Genomic DNA, 21,686 nt, shown 5'->3' on the forward strand with positions numbered 1-21,686 from the left:
TGTCATTTATGGTGTTGTTCAATGCCTTTCTCTGGGCTATAGTAATAAAGGCCAAATTCGATATTTTATCAAATCATATATACATTACACACACCTAAAGAGGTCCTAAAATGCAATAGCAAATAGCTAAACGATCCATAATGACCATCTTAAAACAATTCCCCCAACAGCTTAAACTTACATCTATTGCCACATCAGCTGCCTCACTTTTGAACTTCTGCTGACTTTTAATATTTTGACTTAATACCCCACTTGCACAGCATGACAATATGCCCCATTCCATTCAACATACTGAACAAACTAAAATGACAATGGTGGCATTTTATTACTTTATTTGATGATTGACATGGGCTGTAAGCTCTGGACATGGGTAACAAATACACTGACCAAAACAGCAACATGAACAACTATCCCCTTAAACAATACAATTAACCTTTAGAAAATAATCAACGCTTAACATAAGAAACTGTAGCAAGTTATAGTTTTTATTTATGGTTTATTTATGCCTTAAGCATTCTTTAAAATTGCTATGACCAACAAAGGATATAAATCGTTTAGAAAGATCTGCTCAGACAAATGTCCCAAACTGGCTGTGTGTATGGCAGAGAGAAACCTGTTGAGGGGATGTACACCTCACTTCTTTCTCCCACCTCTCTCCTTCAGTGCCAGGTGTATGACTGAACCGTTGTTTATGTTGTAGTAGGCCAGCGAGTTGGAATCTTTGATGAAAATTCCCTGTAATGGAAGAAGTAATAGATGTAAATGACTCGATCATGCCAGTTTACATTTACAATTATTCAAAAACAGGGACGACAATGCTTACCTCATACTGCAGCTTTTGCTTTCCGGCTGGCATTCCAGTGGCTTCATGGATTTTCACTTTAATAACAGACACCTGTGGTGAGAGAATGGGAAGATGAACTATTATAAATATTCCAGTAAATTTGACTTGGGGGTGCACTCCTGAGAATATATGAAGTATAGCTAAAAGAGTGTGGAATGGTGGGTGAACTAGTAACATACCTGATCTGTGAGTGGGATAGTGAAATTGAGCGCTTGTCCACTTAGCTTCCATTCAGTCTTGTCCTGCATGTTGGGAACTTGCACTGTGACGGACACTGAACCCTACAAAAAAAATATATACAGTAGAATAACTATATTTGTACAGGAAGCCTTACATGCCAATATACAGAACTACTAACAGCAAGCATAGGATGAATGACAGGGCATATCTAAATCCAGCTGTGGATCATTCACACTACTGCATTTTGCCAGTAGTCCTTGACATCTAATTGGCCAACAAACCTTGTATCTACGGAGGAACTCCTCCTCTGGCATGAGGTTGTCCTCTGTCTTCATCTTCTTGCTGGCAGGCTCATCATTATGGGGTGGAGGTGGCTGGGAAGGTGGCTGCGGGTCAGGGCGGGGGCGGGGGGGCTGCGGGACTGGAGGGGCAGGGACAAATGCTGGACAGGGAAGAATAAAATGAGTCAAATAATATGCTTAAAAAGACAACCTGAATTAAAATAGTAAATAATCATGAAAGTAATTTGTAGCAATGCATATTTCTGAAGTCATCCATTGGATTTCAAAGTATTTAACACTGTGGGAATAGTGTGGCAATGGTTGTCTTACCAGTTGGGACCACCATGGGTGGTGGTCTGGGGGCCATCATGTGAGGTGGTTGGGGCATGGGCACCACGTTGATGCGGGGAGCATGCATCATGGGGGGCATGGGTGTTAGAACCTGCCCTGGGGCTAGACGCATCTGCACAGGGGCCATGGGGGGCCGTGGAATCACAGGCACAGCTGACAGGAGAGTGGTGCGTACAGGGGGCAGCATCTACATGATTCACAGTGGAAAATACAGTCAACCATATACAGTTGAAGTCAGAAGTTTACATACACCTCAGCAAAATACATTTAAACTCAGTTTTTCACAATTCCTGACATTTAATCCTAGTAAAATTTCCCTGTCTTAGGTCAGTTAGGATCACCACTTAATTTTAAGAATGTGAAATGTCAGAATAATAGTAGAGTGATTTAATTCCGCTTTTATTTCTTTCATTACATTCCCAGTGGGTCAGAAGTTTACATATACTCAATTAGTATTTGGTAGCATTGCCTTTTAAATTGTTTAACTTGGGTCAAACGTTTCAGGTAGCCTTCCACAAGCCCATTCCTCCTGACAGAGCTGGTGTAACGGAGTCAGGTTTGTAGGCCACCTTGCTCACACACGCTTTTTCAGTTCTGCCCACAGATTTTCTATAGGATTGAAGTCAGGGCTTTGTGATGGCCACTCCAATACCTCGACTTCGCTGTCCTTAAGCCATTTTGCCACAACTCTGGAAGTATGCTTGGGGACATTGTCCATTTGGAAGACCCATTTGCGACCAAGCTTTAAATTCCTGACTGATGTCTTGAGATGTTGCTTCAATATATCCACATCATTTTCCTTCCCTCATGATGCCATCTATTTTGTGAAGTGCACCAGTCCTTCCTGCACCCCCACAACATGATGCTTCCACCACCGTGCTTCACGGTTGGGATGGTGTTCTTCGGCTTGCAAGCATCCCCCTTTTTCCTCCAAACATAACGATGGTCATTATGGCCAAACAGTTCTGTTTTTGTTTCATCAGACCAGAGGACATTTCTCCAAAAAGTATGATATTTGTCCTTATATGCAGTTGCAACCCGTAGTTTTAGTGGCGGTTTTGGAGCAGTGGCCTCTTCCTTGCTGAGCGGCCTTTCAGGTTATGTCAATAGAGGAGTCGTTTTACTGTGGATATAGATACTTTTGTACCGGTTTCCTCCAGCATCTTCACAAGGTCCTTTGCTGTTGTTCTGGGATTGATTTGCACTTCTAGCACCAAAGTACGTTCATCTCTAGGAGACAGAATGCGTCTCCTTCCTGAGCGGTATGATGGCTGCGTTGTCCCATGGTGTTTATACTTGCATACTATTGCTTGTACAGATGAACGTGGTACCTTCAGGCTGGGATGAACCAGACTGTGGAGGTCTACCATTTTTTTTTTTGAGGTCTTGGCTGATTTCTTTTGATTTTCCCATGATGTCAAGCAAAGAGGCACTGAGTTTGAAGGTGGGCCTTGAAATACATCCACAGGTACACCTCCAATTGACTCAGGCTAATTTACATAATTTATCAGAAGCTTCTAAAGCCATGACAATTTTCTGGAATTTTCCAAGCTTTTTAAAGGCACAGTCTAGTGTATGTAAACTTATGACCCACTGGAATTGTGATACAGTGAATTATAAGTGAAATAATCTGTCTGCAAACAATTGTTGGAAAAATTACTTGTCATGCACAAAGTAGATGTCCTAAACGACTTGCCAAAACTATAGCTGGTTATCAAGAAACAAGACATTTGTGGAGTGTTTGAAAAACATGTTTTAATGACTCCAACCTAAGTGTATGTAAACTTCCGACTTCAACTGTATATTGACATAACAACCTGACAGAAAAACTGTTTTAGCACTTCTATTGAACAAGAAAGCAACTTACGGAAGGAGGGGCCCGAGCCATCGTGTTCATTGGAGGGCTGGGTTTGGGCAGAAGGGGGGCAGAGGAGATGAGGGGTGATTGATGATGATGATGGTAAAGCTCAGGCTTGCTTGGCCCAATCTTCTCTTTGCTTTCATCCTCCTGCACCAGTCCCTTGGCCTTGTGAATGGCCTCAATCTGCTCTTGTAGGGTGATGTTGGCCTGTGCTGCCTGCTGGGTACGCGCCATGCTGCCAGAGTGCCCATCCCAGGTCACCTAAGGAGGGAAGGTGCATTAAGACTTTGACCCCATAATGACAACGAAAATAAATAAGATTGAACTTAAACAGCAATTATACACTAATCACTCATAAACCACATGGCTATTTCCCTCTCTTCACTTGCACGCACCTTCTCCTCAGGCTTCTGGATCTCCTCTTCTCCAATCTTCTTACCGATGGCGGTCTCCTCCACACCAAAGATATCAGTACGCCTCTCAGCCAGCTGTTTTAGGCTGCTCTCAATGTCCATGCCAGGGGCGTAAACCTCATCCTCTATTTGCCTCTCTCTGATGCCGCGGTCCCTCTGCTCCAGCCAGCGGGGATCCAGTAGTCCGATGCGCATGTGCTCCTGCATCTTACTGGCTTGGATCCTCTCACCGGTGATGGGAGAGATGAGGAACTCATCCAGAGTCTTGGCTGGAGGCTGGGGCTTAGAGGCTACAGGGCAAGAATAAGGGATCAAATGTAAGGGCAAATTAAGAACAGGCATGTATTTTCCAGTCCTTTATGTCATGCATGATAATAAAACATTAGATATTTAGGTCCTGATGATGAAATCCCTCTCACCTTTGGGGTCGTAGTCCTTGCGGATAATGACCTGGTCTGGAGTAGGGGGCAGTGGGGGTGGCATGGGGTTGTCTGGGGGCAATGGTGCCTTGCCATCATCCTCTTCATCAGAACCCTGGGGAGAAGGCATCAAAGACTCTACATTGATTACACCATTTCCTAACATTGGTAATATTACATTCAGATTCAATCAGTAACTCTGAAGAAGTAATACGCTGTTAATGATATCCTGTTGTGTGTGTCTACTAAAACAGGTTGTGTTTACTAACCTCATCCATGTCTTGCAGTTGTGTGTCCTGATCAGGCTGTGTGGGACGCCCATCATCCCGATCCTCCTGCTCAACGTCATCCTCGTCCTCACTTTCAACCTCCATCTCCACCTCCTCGCTCTCTCCAAACTTGTCATAACGCTCCTGGGTCAGGATGCGAGCTCCCAGCTCCTCAGGTGTGGTGGGTGGGGGAAAGTGGCCTGTTGGAAGTCACAGCACCATCATTACAAAGCGATTGACACAGGGGGTGGATAACATTCTCTCAGGAACAGGAATTATCTATTCAAATAATCTTGTCTGGCTCTCAGTTAATTTCCCTACCTTGCTCATTAGGTTGGAAGTCCACGGTCTCCACCACTACAAAGTCATGCCAGTCAATTTGGGCGTAGGACACACGCTCTTTCTCCCGCTCCTCCTCCTCTTTCTTCCTTTCACGCTCCTGAAATTTCGCCCACTCAACGCGGTACCTCACCTGTTGGTAAAACCAGGAGATAAGCTGTTAAGACAATGAACATTTTTATGAGCCAATTGTGGGTAAACCCTACCAGACAAGGGCAGAAAAGTGTTATTTTGTAGTTTATTTGAAAATACCAACTTCTCAAATACTCAAGGTAGTCAAATATCAAATATCGTTTGTATAGAGTTTCAGCTAAAAAGGCAACTATTTTCTTTGATAATCAAATACAGGTCTCAGAAAAACGAATAATATTGAAAAGTATTTTGAATACCTCTCAGAAAACCAAATCATATTTTAAGGTATTTGAATATGCAAGTTATTTGAAAACAAAAAATAAACATTTTTTTGGGCATGCTGTATTCATTTTGATAGGCACGTAAACGTGAGTCTTACTTTCACCCGAGTGAGACATAAGGCAATACAGCAACACTTGACAGCAAGTTCTTATACATGTGTAGTAACTCTGATTATTACAAAAGCAAAGTTGTGGTTACATAGGACATTGCTTTATAATTGAGTTATTACATGAGTGGAATAAGGAAGTCACTATTCATTGTGTACAGTACGTGTGACAGATCAATTGTTTTTCGTAAGGCTGTTGGTCGACCGAGATTGTTTTAGTCGAGCAGTGACAAATATACATACATACATACATACACCACAAGTTTGGACACACCTACTCATTCAAGGGTTTTTCTTTATTTGTACTATTTTCTACATTGTAGAATATTTTTATTGTACCTTTATTTAACTTGGCATGTCAGTTAAGAACACATTCTTATTTTCAATGACGACCTAGGAACAGTGGGTTAACTGCCTGTTCAGGGGCAGAACGACAGATTTGTACCTTGTCAGCTCGGGGATTTGAACTTGCAGTTACTAGTCCAACGCTCTAACCACTAGGCTACCCTGCCACCCCAATAATAGTGAAGACGTCAAAACTATGAAATAACACACATGGAATCATGAAGTAAGCAAAAAAAGTAAATAGTGTTAAATAAAAATATTTTATATTTGTTATTCTTCAAACTAGCCACCCTTTGCCTCGATGACAGCTTTGCACACTCTTGGCATTATCTCAACCAGCTTCACCTGGAATACTTTTCCTACAGTCTTGAAGGAATTCCCACATATGCTGAGCACTTGTTGGCTGCTTTTCCTTCACTCTGCGGTCCAACTCATCCCAAACCAATTGGGTTGAGGTCGGGTGATTGTGGAGGCCGGGTCATCTGATGCAGCACTCCATCACTCTCCTTCTTGGTCAAATAGACCTTACACAACCTGGAGGTGTGTTGGGTCATTGTCCAGTTGAAAAACAAATGATAGTCCCCCTAAGCGCAAACCAGATGGGATGACGTATCGCCATGCTGGATAAGTGTAGCTTGAATTCTAAATAAATCACTGACTGTTTCCAGCAAAGCACCCCCACACCACCTCCTCCATGCTTCACGGTGGGAACCACACATGTGGAGATCATCCATTCACCTACTCTGCGTCTCACGATGACATGGCGATTGGAACCAAAAATCGCAATCTCAGCTCATCACTGCTCTGTGAAGCAAAAGAAGTATGAATGCCTTGACTTCTGCTGAGGCCATTCTTGCCCTGACTTCTGCAGAGGCCACTGTGAATGCTGCATGGCCAATGCAGACATTGGATTGACCATGTGCCCAGATGCACAATGCACTTCTCTCTCCAGAATGTGCTCTCTCCTGCCAATTTGTGAACATTCATTGTTTCATAACTTCATTGTGTGAATTATTTGCGTTTGATTGTTCGTGTATATCAATTCCCTATTACATACAGTTGAAGTTTACATACACCATAGCCAAATACATTTAAACCCAGTTTTTCACAATTCCTGAGATTTAATCCTGTAAACATTCCCGGTCTTAGGTCAGTTATGACCTATTTTAAGAATGTGAAATGTCAGAATAATAGCAGAGTGATTTATTTCAGCTTTTATTTCTTTCATCCCATTCCGAGTGGGTCAGAAGTTTACATACACTCAATTAGTATTTGGTAGCATTGCCTTTAAATTGCTTAACTTGGGTCAAACGTTTCAGGTGGACTTCCACAAGCTTCCCACAATAAGTTGGGTGAATTTTGGCCCATTCCTCCTGACAGAGCTGGTGTAACCGAGTTAGGTTTGTAGGCCTCCTTGCTTTGTAGGCCTCCTAAACAATGAAAAATGGTTTTATTGACTCCAAACTAAGTGTATGTCAACTTCCGACTTCAACTGTATAATTGGTTAGTTGGTTTGACTTAACGTTCACCTGGGGCAATGGACATTCACAGAATGTTCAGATAGAAACATATTGTTTAGATCAAATATGACTGTCAGATATATTGGAATAGTATAGAAGATTGTCTTCTCCATTTCTATGTTCAACATGCAGTTCCATTAATTGAAGGCAGACAATCCAATAGTTTCTGAATATTAGTCACTGCCTGAAATCAGTATTTCAATATTTTGAATAAGTAGTTGCTTTCTCAGATCTGTATTATATTAGTTTAAAAAAGTAATGGCAGTTACTTTCTGAGATCTGAATTCAAATGGTTTATTTTCACAAAGCATAGATGATAACTATAGTTATCCAAGATCTGAACCCAACAGCAAAGCTTCAGGGGCTTACCTGGTCCAGCACCTCCCTGGGGTTCTCAGCCTCTCTTTTCAGCTTCATGAGCAGTCCCTTGGGAGGGATCAGAATCTAGGAAAAAAAGACCCAAGACAAACACAAGTGAGCATCACAACACAACCAGCCGAAGACATGGTCTACCACTAACAAGTCAAATAATTGAAATATAATATTTCAACAAAACACACTACATGACAAAGTATGTGGACACCTGCTGGTCGAACATCTCATTCCAAAATCATGGGCACTAATATGGAGTTGGTCCCCCCTTTGCTGCTATAACAGCCTCCACTCTTCTGGGAAAGCTTTCCACTAGGGCTGTGGACCAAAAACTTCAAAGACACCCTATCCCCTCAGCCCTCAAATTAAGTAGACACTTCTGATGACGTGTTATGACATCTGACGAGTATACACTTGCAGGGCAAGGGGAGAGGGAGGAAGGAATGCTTTTTAAATGGACCATCCTTAGCCGGAAGTTCAACCCGCGATGATTGTCTTTTCAGCCACCGGTAGCTTGTGGGTGCTTTACATATGCTATAGTCAATTAAGAGTGCATGTCTTCTTATATTAAATATATAATTATTAATATGCGCCTACTGTATGATAGCTAGCAAATGAATTAGCTAACTAATGTTAGCCTGCCTAGCTGGAACTTCTGAAGAAAGATGTTTTATTTTTACAATTTCCAAAAGAACCAAACAAAAACATATTTACGAGACGTTTGTGCCGTCATGTGCATTAGTAGCACAATTTCTGACTTATTTGCATTTGTTTTTACTTACACTTGTATGTTGACTTCTCCATTGATGTTTAAGTTTTCGTGGACATTTCTTAGCATTTTTTAGCGGATGTAAATTGAATTATGGGGAGTTTTAGGCCCCGGAGTAAACATAATTGCACACTCGCAAAGCCGACTAAAAACGAGGGCTGAGGGGCTTACGTTGTAAACTTCCCTTGCTTGGCTAATCATTCGGGACCACCCTCCAAGATGGCAACGGGGATTCCCCCAAGGGAATAAGGCGAGGGTAAGTGGGCGAGGGTGTCTTAAAACCTGTTGAGTGTAGGGGGCAGTATTTTGATGTTTGGATGAGTTTCCAAAACTGTCAAAATATTGTCTGTGAGTATAACAGAACTGATATCGCAGGCGAAAACCTGAGGAAAATCCAACCCGGAAGTGCTGTTTTTCCTGAAATTTCTCTGTTCCATTGCATCGTTCTGCCCCTGAACAGGCAGTTAACCCACTGTTCCTAGGCTGTCATTGAAAATAAGAATTATTTCTTAACTGACTTGCCTAGTTAAATAAAGGTCAAATAAATAAAATAGTTTCAGGCTTTTATTTTGAAAAATGAGAGAGAACGATCACATCACGTCACTGGGTGCCAGCAGCGATTTGCATGCGCAACAGTTTGGAGCAGACATTTTCTCTCTCTCTCCTACTGAAGGAAGGTACAGTCCGGTTGAAATATTATCGATTATGAATTGTAAAAACAACCTGAGGATTGATTATAAAAAACGTTTGACATGTTTCTACGAACTTTACAGATACTATTTGGAATTTTCGTCAGCCCGGTCGTACCGCTGGAGCCTGTGGATTTCTGAACAAAACGCGCCAACCAAATGGAGGTATTTTGTGTATATAAATAATCTTTATGGAACAAAAGGAACATTTGTGTAACTGGGAGTCTCGTGAGTGCAAACATCCGAAGATCATCAAAGGTAAGCGATTCATTTGATTGGTCACGAAAGTCAGAAAAGCAATCTACTTGGCTGCTAGCTGTTTGTAATGTTTTGTCTGCTGAGAGAGATGTTCTTACATAAACGCTTGGTATGCTTTCTGAAATCTGACACGCCAGGTGGATTAACAACAAGCTATGCTGTGTTTTGCTATATTGCACTTGTGATTTCATGAAAATTGTATATTTTTAGTAATTTAATTTGGCGCTCTGCAATTCAGCGGATGTTGATGAAAATGATCCCACTAACAGGATGGGTGCATAAGTGCTTGGACCCCAGCCTAAATATTTGAACATTGCTGCGGGGACTTACTTCCATTCAGCCACAAGAGCACTAGTGAGGGCGGCACTGATGTTCGCCAATTAGGTCTTGCTCCCAGTCGGCGTTTCAATTCATCACAAAGGTGTTTGATGGGGTTGAGGTCAGGGCTCTGAGCAGGACAGTCAAGTTTTTTGCTTTGTGCACGGACGGGGGCATTGTCATGCTGAAACAGGAAAAGTCCTTCCCCAAACTGTTGTCACAAAGTTGGAAGCACAGAATCGTCTAGAATGCATGCTGTACCGTTAAGATTTCCCTTCACTGGAACTAAAGGGCCTAGCCGAATCATGAAAAACAGCCCCAGACCAGACCATCACTCTAGAGAACGCGTTTCCACTGCTCCAAAGTACACTGGCAGCAAGCGTTACACTCCTCCAGCCGATGCTTGGTATTGTGCATGGCGATCTTAGGCTTGTGTAGGGCTGCTCAGCCATGGAAACACATTTCATGAAGCTCCCAACGAACAGTTATTGTGCTGACGTTGCTTCCAGAGGCAGTTTGGAACTCAGTAGTGGGTGTTGCAAACGAGGACAGACAACTTTTACATGCTTCAGAAGTCCTGTTCTGTGAGCTTGTATGGCCTACCACTTTGCGGCTGAGCCATTGTTGGTCCTCAACGTTTCCATTTCACAATAACAGCACTTACAGTTGAGCGGGGAGCTCTAGAAGGGCAGAAATTTGACGAACTGACTTGTTGGATAGGTGCCACATTAGAAGTCATTGAGCTCTTCAGTAAGGCCATTCTACTGCTATTGTTTGTCTATAGAGATTGCTTGGCTGTGTGCCTGATATTATATACCTGTCAGCAAAGAGTCTGGCTGAAATAGCCAAATCCATTAATTTGAAGGGGTGTCCACATACTTTATATAAAAAGTATGTGCCACAATCAATAATAATAATTAGTAAGAAGTTGTACCTTAGTGTACTGCTCCACCAGCTTGGTGAAGTAGTTGAAGAGGCTGTGTTGAGGTCGCAGGAAGTCAAACTGGTAATTTCGCTGTTCTTTCTGCATGAGCTGTGTGAGGAACTGGCGCCCGTTGCGAGCCACAAACTGGGCGGTCAGCTTGACAACATCCAGGTCGAATGCCGAGATTGAAGGAGGGTCCGCAATGAACTCAAACTCAGGCGGAGGTTCCTTTGGCACCACTGTCTCATGAATCACCTGGGCCTGCACCTACCGGTAAAGGAAACCATAACTTAGAATAGCTCTTTTAAGGCATCAATCACATCTTACACTTTACAGTGAACCATTGACACAATCAGTGATTTATAAATCGATAGACAAGGAACCACTCAATGTCTAGGAAGGCACACCTTTTGAGGAAGCTGCTGCGAGTTCAGCAGGGCCTGCTGCTGCATGACCTTTGGCACGGCCGCAGACGGCTCCTGGCCCTTGCCCTCCTTGAATTCATTGACCTTGTGGCGATAGTAAGCATGGTAGGGGTCATTAGGGTTCAGGAAGTTGAACTTTGGGTTGTTGATCTCATTCTGACGGATCCTTGCTTCGAACTCTGGTCCATTCCTGAGAATGAATGGAAGGAAAATAATTAATGATCATTGCAATATGACATCATATTCAAGACTTCATACAATTTAATAAAAAAACATGACTGAGAATGAGACTGAAAAACCAACCTGGCAACAAAGCTGGCAGTCTTATCAACAATGTTTCGGACCTCAGGAGGTGGATAGATGATCCCAACTATGGGTTTCGTTGCTGGGGTTTCCCCTGTAGGCTCATCTGCCTGTTGAAACAATAGAAATTGAAGTCTCATCACGTGGAGGTGTTTGAGGCTACATTAATGACATTTAATTTACCCTACATCCTACCCCCTCTAAGTACTATGGTAGTAGATCTTCTGATGACTGGGTGGATTTTTCATCAATCCAAACCTTTCCGATAGGGCTGGGCGATATATAGAATTAATTCAAATCTATGTTTTTGCACGATATTCCAAATGCCTGTATTGCAAGAATCTAGTTTTTAATTTATGTCCGTTTGTCTTTTTGGTATTGTCTCCTTCAGTCTTTCTGTGCACTTTTCCATTTACACCAGAAATCTGTATATAATGACGAGATGTTCATGTTTCTGCCCTAACAATGGGAGTTCTTGTCCTAACGGCGGGAAGAATCATCCTCTCCGTCTACACACACCAAGTCCATTCCCCCTGCCACTCACAACAACAAAGAGATCACTTCTTCTCTGACAAGCAGTTTCAACAGAATATTAGTATTTGAGGTTTGGTCCAACAGAATGGGTCATTTGGACACAAACACATTGAGACATTATTTTACTGTAATAAACCTAACGATAACCTTTTTATGTCTCAAAACATAATTATATAAGGAATTGGCAACTTGTTCTCATTCTGAGAAATAAGGTATGCCACTTGATTTCAACATCTGAAAAAGTGAACAGGCTAGCATGCTGTTCAAACAGTTGGAGATGGACAGAAGGGTGTGTTCACAACAACTCAACCGTTTTACCTTGTTCGCTAGCAATAGATCCAAGTTGGCTAAACTTGAAATATAACAATTAGCTGGCTACTCACTAGCACGCGGGCTTGTGCTTGAGAGATTATGAGACTTGAGCTAATTTGCCTGCTTAGTCATTATTAGTGTAATGTGCTTTATGCATGCTTCTGGTCAAATGTGTAACGAAAAGGGCATTTTCACATTGACTTGAAAACCAGATCAGTGATTATTGCAAAAAGGCAGGTTAAACTATTTTGATAAAATAATACAATTATTAGTGGGTCTTATGGTTGTGGAAGGCTTATATTTAGTTTAGTTATCATTTACAGACAGGACCAGACAGGACCGGAGTCTACGCAGACCGGTGCACGGGAGTCCTCTTACATTTGGAAACTTTACAGTCCTATTGATCAAACCACCATAAAAAGGTAGGCTATATTTCCCTATATGCACATTAACAAGATCTTGTTATGCACATTAACAAGATCAACAACTAATGAGCTAAAATCTAGCGAAGGAACATTATATAAACCCTCAAACTTTTTCAGCTAGTTGGCCATCAAATTAGCACTGATAAACGATGGGGGATAGCCTGCTCATCCTTCTGCAGCTTGCCTGACAATGCATGCGTTGTCCCAACCAAGCACCCAAGCTAACTAGCTAAAGTTGGCTAGCTTTCTACTTCCAGTCGCAAATGAGAGAACACCTCACTGACCATTTTACTCAACCTAGCAGAGCTGGTTAGGCTGTTTACATGTTATATAGAGCGTGCTTGACTCATATATATATATTTTTTTTAAATGTGCCTTCTTTTACTGACACCGGTCATATTCAGCATGTCTTGCGTGTTGTAAATCAAGCAGTTATTCTGCGCTCTGGCACACTCACACAAGAGTGCTCTGAAATGCTAAATAGATAACAGTCGTTCAGCATAGCTAGCTAGCAATTCACATTTCTTGCTAGCTAACCAAATGACACCTGAATCTCCAGCTGTAGCCACTGAAAAAACGATACGAGGTGGAAAAGTCACTCACCCACCTACTCCTAAAATGACATGACATCCTCCTAGCAGATAGTTAGTTAGCTATCGTTAGGCTCTGTGTTTTTAGCTTTCTACATAGATACGCTAGCATATTAGCTACATTATGAATGACCTGTGATCATTGCCCTTACTAGTTTGATTGTATTGACATTCCCAGCCTTGGTTACATTCGTCCGTTTTTGTACAAAATATTGAGAAACAGAAACAGTGCATCCCGAATGGAGGCAGAAAACAATGTACCAGGTCAGCTGTGATTTACAACCTGATAGCAATATTTTTTGGACTACCAAGAAATGTATTGGTGAATTATATAGATTATGCATTGAACTGCATCCATCTATTCTACCAACAATGCCTTGGTGTACACCATGGACTGTTGGGTCAAATATAACCTATTCTTAAAACCTCTTATCTGTTGGTTTTGTAGCATAAACTGGGAATTTTATAATTTTTACTGATATTACAATTGCCTGTTTATTTCATATCTGCAAAGTAATTAAAATGCACACCAAAATAATGTTTTGACTTAACCTATACTCATAAGCGTGGACAAAGCATACATTTGAGGGGAAAAAAGCACTTGAAAAACCCTACCTAACAGACCGTTTAAAACATAACTTGCTATTTCCTCGGGGGATGAGAGTTGGCCAATCATCAACTCTACATTAATTATCTCATATGTATATACTGTACTCGATACCATCTACTGCATCTTGCCTATGCCGTTCTGTACCATCACTCATTCATATATCTTTATGTACATATTCTTTATCACTTTACACTTGTGTGTGTGTATAAGGTAGTAGTTTTGGAATTGTTAGGTTACTCCGTTATTACTGCATTGTCGGGAACTAGAAGCACAAGCATTTCGCTACACTCGCATTAACATATGCTAACCATGTGTATGTGACAAATACATTTGATTTGAATATTTGTAATGATTGCTAAACACCCACCCCATTATGCTGTTGGGTTACGCCCACACCATTCCAACACAGAAAAGTTGCCTTTTAACAAAAAAAACTATTTCCCTCATATTGTAATTTATTATAGGTCATATTTCACAGAAATGTGGAAAAACTGGACAGTTACTTTAAGTTAGGTAGCGCTAGCATTAGTAACTATACAAACAGAAACAGATAGCAACGTTTCTGGACATAGCTAGCTACTCTTTTTAGACAATACGCAACACGGTAGTAATGTTACCCCACATCTTCACAATTACAGGGAGGTAGTAAAAACGTTAAAGGGCGATTGAGGTAGCAAATCTTACCTTGCTGTTGGGCTCAAGCTGAACAAGTTGTACAGGCCCAGGCGGCATGGCTGCGTCAATTCTTTGATTGGGTTATCTGTTAAAACGTAAAAAGTCTAACAAAAGCGTTATTTATCTTCACAATTGCACTACTTGTTGTCGTACTGTATGTCTAGAAACCTAATAAATTGCACAAAACATTTACAGATAGGACCTACGAGTGCGTTTTTCTGTCGTTGACCTGCCTGGAATGGAGGTCTTTTACTTCCGGAAACACATCTAAGCATTGTGGGATTTGCAGTTCTTCTAGCAGGTAGCTGTGGAAATGAAGTGACACCATCCAACCGACTAAGCTCTGCTCGCTCACAGCGGTTTCCTGAAGCAGGCACAACAAGTGGCTAGACACAACACATGAGAGAAAGAGTGCAAGCTACTACATTTTGTCAAGATTACCCATCTCTTAGGACTGCGTGGAAAGTCTCCTGAACCAACTAATAGCTCTTCATGGTGCTATTCTGGATGTCTTCTCTCGGGCTGGCCCAGTTCGTTTCCACTCCTGGAAGTTCTCAGATAAGCTTTCATTCGATCTGGACCTGGTGCCACAATTTGAACAATACGACTTTGTTGATGGGGAGGTGGAATTCAATCAGCATTCACATTGTTTTGCTGAATTTGGTGATTTAAGTGATAATGCCCGAAAAGACGGGGTTTTGAGGATATATTGACACGGGTGTTGTTAGTAGAGGGCCAGCAAACCGTGCCAATATATCCTCCAAACACCGGCTTCGAGGGCATTACCACTTTTATACGGGTTACCAACATATTAAAATAATGAGTTGCATATTTTCATTAAAAACGTTATTTAAAAAAAAAAATGTATTCATACAATTTCATCCTTACACAAGATATAGTCCCGACACATGCTACTACGATATGCTACTCAAACTGGCTGGTCGTTTGTTCAATCGGTTCGTTTGCCAGAGACGCGACCCAGTATTTTTGTTCTGTATCTGGACGAGACCCAGTCGTTCGTTCTAAATGTTCCATTGCCATACTAGCTGGCAACGTTATTATCCTTTGCCTTCTAGCTAGCCAACTACGGCTAATTCACAGTCATGTCAAAAATTGCATTCAGAATAACAGCAAAGTAGCTACATTTGCATTTGTTTACGCTGTTTTGAGGAGACATCCATAACAATGAGCTAATGAGGCGCGATTTCGTCTCATAGAAAATGTGCTAATTTGTCAGGACACCGTTATTTAGAGCAACTGAAGCTGGAAAGACTGCAAACTAGCTGCACTTCGTTTCGTTTGACCTTTTTTCAATTTAAATTTCTTTGTATATATATATATCCATAAAAATGAAGCCCGCTGTTTCATGATTTCGACCGGCTGAGAAACCCTGCCTGCCTGCCTGTCTTCTCCCAATTTGCTTGGCTGGGCTGATGAGCCAGTGGATTGTGCAGTCAGATGGAACAGAGTAAATAGGCATTTTTAACTTTATAGATTAGCTAGTGGTAAATTGTGGAATAGACAGCATCTGAAATGCGGATTTAACCAATCTGCATTCAGGATTAGACCCACCCGTAGCTAGAGAATAGTTGGAAATTAACGATACATGACTGTAATCCATTTATTTTTCCTAGATTACTACTCCTGCTGCAAAGTTTCAGTGCATATGCAGAGCAGTTGAAGTTTGGACAGAAAGAAAACATGAAGCAAACAGCTCCATGTGTATCAATTGGCCTTGTAGTTGGACACTATTGGAATAACTTTATCCAGATTGGCAACCAGAGTGAGTTTTTAAAGCACTCCTGGTGTTTAGTTTTTTTTTTCTTCCCATAAAATGTATATTTTATGACCATGTTGTTCCCTCTTATTCAGAGCATGAAGCAAGATATTCAAGAATTGATCAAAACTCCAAGGTGTGAGGAAAACACCACTTTCTCTTTAGCATCCTCACTCCTGACCACAAAAAGGGATATTTGTCCACAGTCTCCATCCGTAGTGTCTCGGCACTGTACTTCAAGAACAACAGCAAGCACTCCATTCCTCCACAGATAATAGCAAATGGCGGCCCCTCCTGTCCTACTCGCAGAACAGCAAGCATCATCCCCTCCTGCCTTTCCCCTATATCCACAGACACTCATAATGTAAGTTGCCAGACAGTAGAGTCCTCCCTTGTCCCCTGTGATGCCTGTGCTCAGGTCCAGTCCAGCCTGAGGGAGACTGGTGATGCTCTTGTGGAGCTGTGTCGGAGCGAGGGCCTTCCCACCTCTCTGCAGCGCCTCCTGGTGGCTGCGGATGACACTATGTAGCAGGGCCGTCTGACTGTAGGAGATGTGTCCCAGTGGTCCACAGAGCAGCACAGGGACATGGGTCAGGTGGGAAAGCATCTGCTGAAGGTGCAGTCCACAGTGCAGGGCTCAGCTGGGGGAGGGAACAGGAGGAACTAAAGTGTGAATGGGCAAAGGACCAAGCAAGACTCTAGGAGGCCCAGGCATCGAGGAAGGAGACAGAGAGGAGACTGCAGGACGAACATGAGGAGCTGAGGTGAGGTACAGTAGCACTCAGAGGAAACCTCGCTGACAACAATATATTTGTTATTTGACTGTATACTGTATATCTGTCCATTTTAGGCTCCATGTCCCTGGAGGATAGCAACTCCAAACTGGAGGCAGAGATTAGTTTGCAACAAAAAAGGTTACACAAACTCGGTAAGGACGTACACCCCCACCCCAAGTCTGATGTTTTAGGAGCAGAAGGAGACAGCCAAAGTTATCTAATTGTTGTGAACAGAAAATATGTGGAACCTTGTCCTTTCTTTGTCAGAGTGTGAGAGAGAGAAGCTACATCAGGAAGTGAAGGCCTTGCAGGTAGAGGAAGAGGCACGGAATAAACAAGAGGAGAAGACACAAACACTGGAGGCTCAACTGTCCAGTACTCAGCTCTTACTTGACAAAGAGAACTCCAAGTACCAGAATGCATGTCACCAACAGGAGGTCAGTATAACAGCCATGAATGGGGTTGGATACTCATGGGGGCAGATGAGTCTTTAAAACCAGACCTGGGGCAGTACTAGTAAATGTGTTAAAGGCCACATCTAAAAACTCTTGATCCTGTTTTACGTGAGTTGTTACTGCACAGTCTCACTCTGTGTCTTCAACAGTCACTGCAGGCCAAGCAGATGTCTCTATTGGAGAGAGTGGATGCTCTGGACCAGGAGTGTGAGGAGCTTCAAGGACAATTGGGACACACAGACAGGCCTACAGGATAGACTGACACACATCTCAGAGGAGAAGGACCAACTTAAAACCCAGCTCACCCAAGAACAGGTACATTATTACCAGACAGATGTGACTCAACACAATATTAAGCACAATGAAATGTTTCACGTCATAGTTCATTTTATAGTGCTGCTTGCATACGTTGGGCAGAGCCATTCTTTACCATAGCAGATACAGTATATAAATATGATCCTATTTCATTTTCAAAGAACAATAATGTGTATGTAACTAATGGCCTTGCCTCTGCAGTCCCTGAGGCCTTGTGTTCTGAGCTGCAGCAGGAGAAGCAGAGATTGGAGAGTCATGTGAGCAAGCTGAAAGACAGTTTGGATCAGCTGAGAGGAGAGGTGCAGGAGTTAGCACAGAGGGAGAGGCTGCTGGTGGCATTCCCAGAGCTCAACCCACTGCCTCAGGGACCGCCACAGAGTAGGATCACTTCCCTAAATAACTCAGAGCATTTTCTGTATGTTAACCACAATGTTGACATTACTTGTACAACCTGTATTGTTTGTATTGTATTGTATTGTTTGTTCATGTGGGTTTACTTACATATGGTTTCAAATATAAATACCAGTATTACAAGCATAGACCGAGTTACAACTCCAGTGCATTTGGAAAGTATTCAGTCCCCTTGACTTTTTCCACATTTTGTTACTTTACAGCCTTATTCTAAAAAGTATTAAACAACAAAAATTCCTCAGCAATCTACACACAATACCCCATAATGACAAAGCGAAAACAGGTTTTTAGAAATTTTTGCAAATGTATTAAAAATAAGAAACTCGGAATTGAGCTCAGGTGCATCCTGTTTCCATTGATCATCCTTGAGATGTTTTTAAAACTTGGAGTCCACCTGTGGTAAATTCAATTGATTGGACATGATTTGGAAAGGCACACACCTTTCTATATAAGGTCCCACAGTTGACAGTGAATGTCAGAGCAAAAACCAAGCCATAAGATCGAGGAATTGTCCGTAGAGCTCATAGAAAGGATTGTGTCGAGGCACAGACCTGGGGAAGGCTACTAAAAATATTCTGCAGCATTGAAGCTCCCCCAAAACACACTGGCCTCCATTATTCTTAAATTGTTTTTAGCCCTTTCTCTCCCCAATTTCGTGGTATCCAATTTAGTAGTTAGTCTTGTCTCATCGCTGCAACTCCCGTAAGGCCTCGGGAGAGGCGAAGGTCGAGAGCCGTGCGTCCTCCGAAACCCCACCCACCCAAACCGCACTGCTTCTTGACACAATCCTGGAATAATACTTCAAAACTGCTGCTGGAGAACTACAGATGTAGGATCTTAATTTGATCACTATTTTGTTGCCGGAAATGCAAACTTGTAGTGTATTCAAGGTTTAACTAGGCTTCTAATGTTTGTAATTTCCCCTTTAAAATGTCAGACTTGATTTGCCCTATTGAAAAATGTATAACCCCCTACAAAAAATGTCCATTCATTATAATCCACATAATAATTCACATTTCCTGTTGCAAACTGGCTCAAATTAAGATCCTACATCTGTACTGCATGTTTTATTTATCGACTACACCTGAACAATGATAACGACAGCTGTAAAACACAAAACATATTATCACTTACAGACAACCTCTCTCAGCAGTTTTGGATTCTCCCAGTCTGCCTGACGCTCCCAGAGAGAGACAGCTAAATCCCACCCCCTACGTACAACACCACAGAAAGAACATATACATTTATGTATACTGCAGGTAATATAGCAGTCAACTGTTTTGCTTGACCAACCGTTTTTCTTGGGGACTACAAAAAATGGAATCTTACCTTAGCATGTATAGTGTTTTCATAAATGCATCATTTATGAATGTATTTATGACTCATCCTTTCTCTCATTTTGCCCATCCCAGACAGACCTCCAGTGCAGGAGTGTTGAAACATTGATTGCGGAGGAAGGGAGCAGACAAAGGGGATTCCATCCCTGTGGTGATGGGGCCTTGGGATCACATCTCTGCCACCTTCTCTACAGCTCTGGTGCACCAGCGGACTCTACGGCTCTCCCCAGACACCAGCGCAGCCAGAGCCTAAGCAAAGATACGCCAGGCGTCCCAAACATGCTCTGTTGGCAATCTCCAGAGGAATAAATAAATCCAGCACTGGGTGATCAACCTAATGTTGGCAATTTTTGGAGCATAGTAATGCCGAAAGAGGCTGAGGCAGAAAGAGGCTGTTAGAAGTATATGTCAGGCTTCTCCATCAGGAGACTGCAGTAAGGCATTGCATTGTAGCTCATACACAGTTGTTTGTGTATCAGCTGAGGCAGATGCAGAAAAGTTATAGAGTTCAGGATCTTGGCAACATTGAGCTGGCTTGAAGTTGCTATTTAACTGAAAATTAATTTGATTAATTCACAAACTGTGGTATCATGTTTTTTCTTTCTTGAACTGTTGTGTTAATCACTTTGCTACTTTGGATTGCAAATGTGCATTTGTTGACTTCATGCATTTAGCAAAACAGTTTTATCTAGTTTAGAATGGTAAAGCAATAAGACTGAGCATAACGAGCCTATCAAAGCACATTCATTATTTAAGCTCATAAAGAATCTGGTCATGCACAAACACACTAAAAATAAGTGTTAAAATGATCAGTCTAGAAAAGGGAGTGGCTAGGTAAAAGACAAGCCATGGTGTGTGTCTGTGTGCTTAGCAAAGGCTCTACTATTGTGTCACCAACACAATGCCACGAATGCAGATGTGTCTAATGATTTACAGAGTACTCTGACGAGGGAGGGGTAAGTTCCTATGGCAACATTGATGATCAGAGCATGACATCTTGTGTGGGTTCCCTCCTGTCCTTACTGTCAGTCCAACCCTTCACCTATTGAGGAGTATACTTGATGGTAGACCAACCAATTCATTGTGAAGTATGCTTCCCATGGCATGTTAGGGTGCAATATTTTTGTCCTTTGTATTTCCTTGCACTAGAAATACCAAATTACTTTTCTGAAGGTGGGTAGTAGTCATGGAGATACCTGTGAAAAGCCCCATAGATCCAGACTGGATACTGACTACACCTGAAACTATGCAATTCAAGCCCATATTATTGTTCATGCCTGTTAAATGTTTCTGCATGAGTTCAGTGGTAGCACAATACTGGGTTTCATTTTCAGGGATATACCTAGATACTGAAGTATTTGCGGAATGCAGATGTACTAATGAAATCAATAATTTCTTAGCCCACTAACTCACGAATCCTTCTCCTCAGAGACAAACTTGCTTGATCAAGTCTAACCTTGGACCTCAGAGTTCAGTCTTTCAGTTGAGCCAATTATACAGCTGTGTCATCCCTCAAGCATGTAATTGAGATGTGTCCTCCCCCGATAGATAATGAATGTATTGTCTATGGTATGCTTGTCTCATGATTGACAGACTGATTTAGCCTAATTGTTAAATAGTTGCATGGAGTATAAAAACAAAATATGTCAGACACAGTATTTATCTGAACATGTAAAATGGAGCATTGTATAATCCATTTAGTTATTTTAATAGTATGCTACCCTGTAAAAATAACAATATTCAGAATGCTGCTTCAAAACATTTATTTGTCACAAAATAACAACTTATTTTAGACTATACAACAAAAAGACATATGGATGTAAAAGTATAGAGTACATAGGTACAGTCAGACCTCATATCGCACTGTGCTTACTGATACACAAAAGACAAAGACCGTAACTCAGAGGTGAGGAAATGTTCAGCTTGCCAAAAGCACCAGTGTCAACACCTGCAACTTGCCCCCACAGGAAAAAGAGAGACACGGTGGAAGAAGGACATACAGTCATTTGCAGTTAGAAACTTAAACAATGTGCAAAGTTGTACAAAAAACCATTGAATATTTTTGGTA

The 21,686-nt window shown here is 41.8% G+C and overlaps 2 protein-coding genes across 8 annotated transcripts; one reads left to right on the forward strand and one right to left on the reverse strand.

Annotated features, from left to right (window-relative positions):
• Positions 1 to 315: 315 nt before the first annotated feature.
• Positions 316 to 15,087, reverse strand: LOC139389253 (splicing factor 3A subunit 1-like). 3 transcript variants are annotated; one of them, XM_071135788.1, is made up of 16 exons: positions 14,754 to 15,087; positions 14,557 to 14,651; positions 11,402 to 11,511; positions 11,081 to 11,288; positions 10,683 to 10,934; positions 7,712 to 7,786; positions 4,940 to 5,090; positions 4,619 to 4,818; positions 4,350 to 4,464; positions 3,913 to 4,220; positions 3,524 to 3,778; positions 1,636 to 1,843; positions 1,306 to 1,466; positions 1,024 to 1,125; positions 824 to 895; positions 316 to 735 (listed from the first exon to the last, which is right to left on the reverse strand). In XM_071135788.1, exons 2-16 carry the CDS (start codon positions 14,602 to 14,604, stop codon positions 634 to 636), a joined length of 2,367 nt encoding a protein of 788 aa, XP_070991889.1. In that variant the 5' UTR covers positions 14,605 to 14,651; positions 14,754 to 15,087; the 3' UTR covers positions 316 to 633. The 3 variants fall into 3 exon arrangements, with proteins under 3 accessions (XP_070991889.1, XP_070991886.1, XP_070991887.1); XM_071135785.1 differs by having other exon boundaries at positions 10,683 to 10,940; positions 14,754 to 14,797; XM_071135786.1 differs by having other exon boundaries at positions 14,557 to 14,816.
• Positions 14,855 to 21,377, forward strand: LOC139389255 (coiled-coil domain-containing protein 157-like). 5 transcript variants are annotated; one of them, XM_071135795.1, is made up of 9 exons: positions 14,855 to 16,015; positions 16,182 to 16,330; positions 16,420 to 17,088; positions 17,175 to 17,252; positions 17,368 to 17,537; positions 17,705 to 17,870; positions 18,072 to 18,248; positions 19,435 to 19,540; positions 19,694 to 21,377. In XM_071135795.1, the coding sequence occupies exons 4-6, from the start codon at positions 17,180 to 17,182 to the stop codon at positions 17,810 to 17,812; spliced, it is 351 nt and encodes a 116-aa protein (XP_070991896.1). In that variant the 5' UTR covers positions 14,855 to 16,015; positions 16,182 to 16,330; positions 16,420 to 17,088; positions 17,175 to 17,179; the 3' UTR covers positions 17,813 to 17,870; positions 18,072 to 18,248; positions 19,435 to 19,540; positions 19,694 to 21,377. The 5 variants fall into 5 exon arrangements, with proteins under 5 accessions (XP_070991896.1, XP_070991899.1, XP_070991895.1 ...); XM_071135796.1 differs by having other exon boundaries at positions 14,883 to 15,210; XM_071135798.1 differs by having other exon boundaries at positions 14,855 to 16,330; positions 19,432 to 19,540.
• Positions 21,378 to 21,686: the final 309 nt, after the last annotated feature.

Source organism: Oncorhynchus clarkii, chromosome 30 (assembly GCF_045791955.1).
Source record: "Oncorhynchus clarkii lewisi isolate Uvic-CL-2024 chromosome 30, UVic_Ocla_1.0, whole genome shotgun sequence".
In the NCBI taxonomy this organism is placed as follows: Eukaryota; Metazoa; Chordata; class Actinopteri; order Salmoniformes; family Salmonidae; genus Oncorhynchus; species Oncorhynchus clarkii.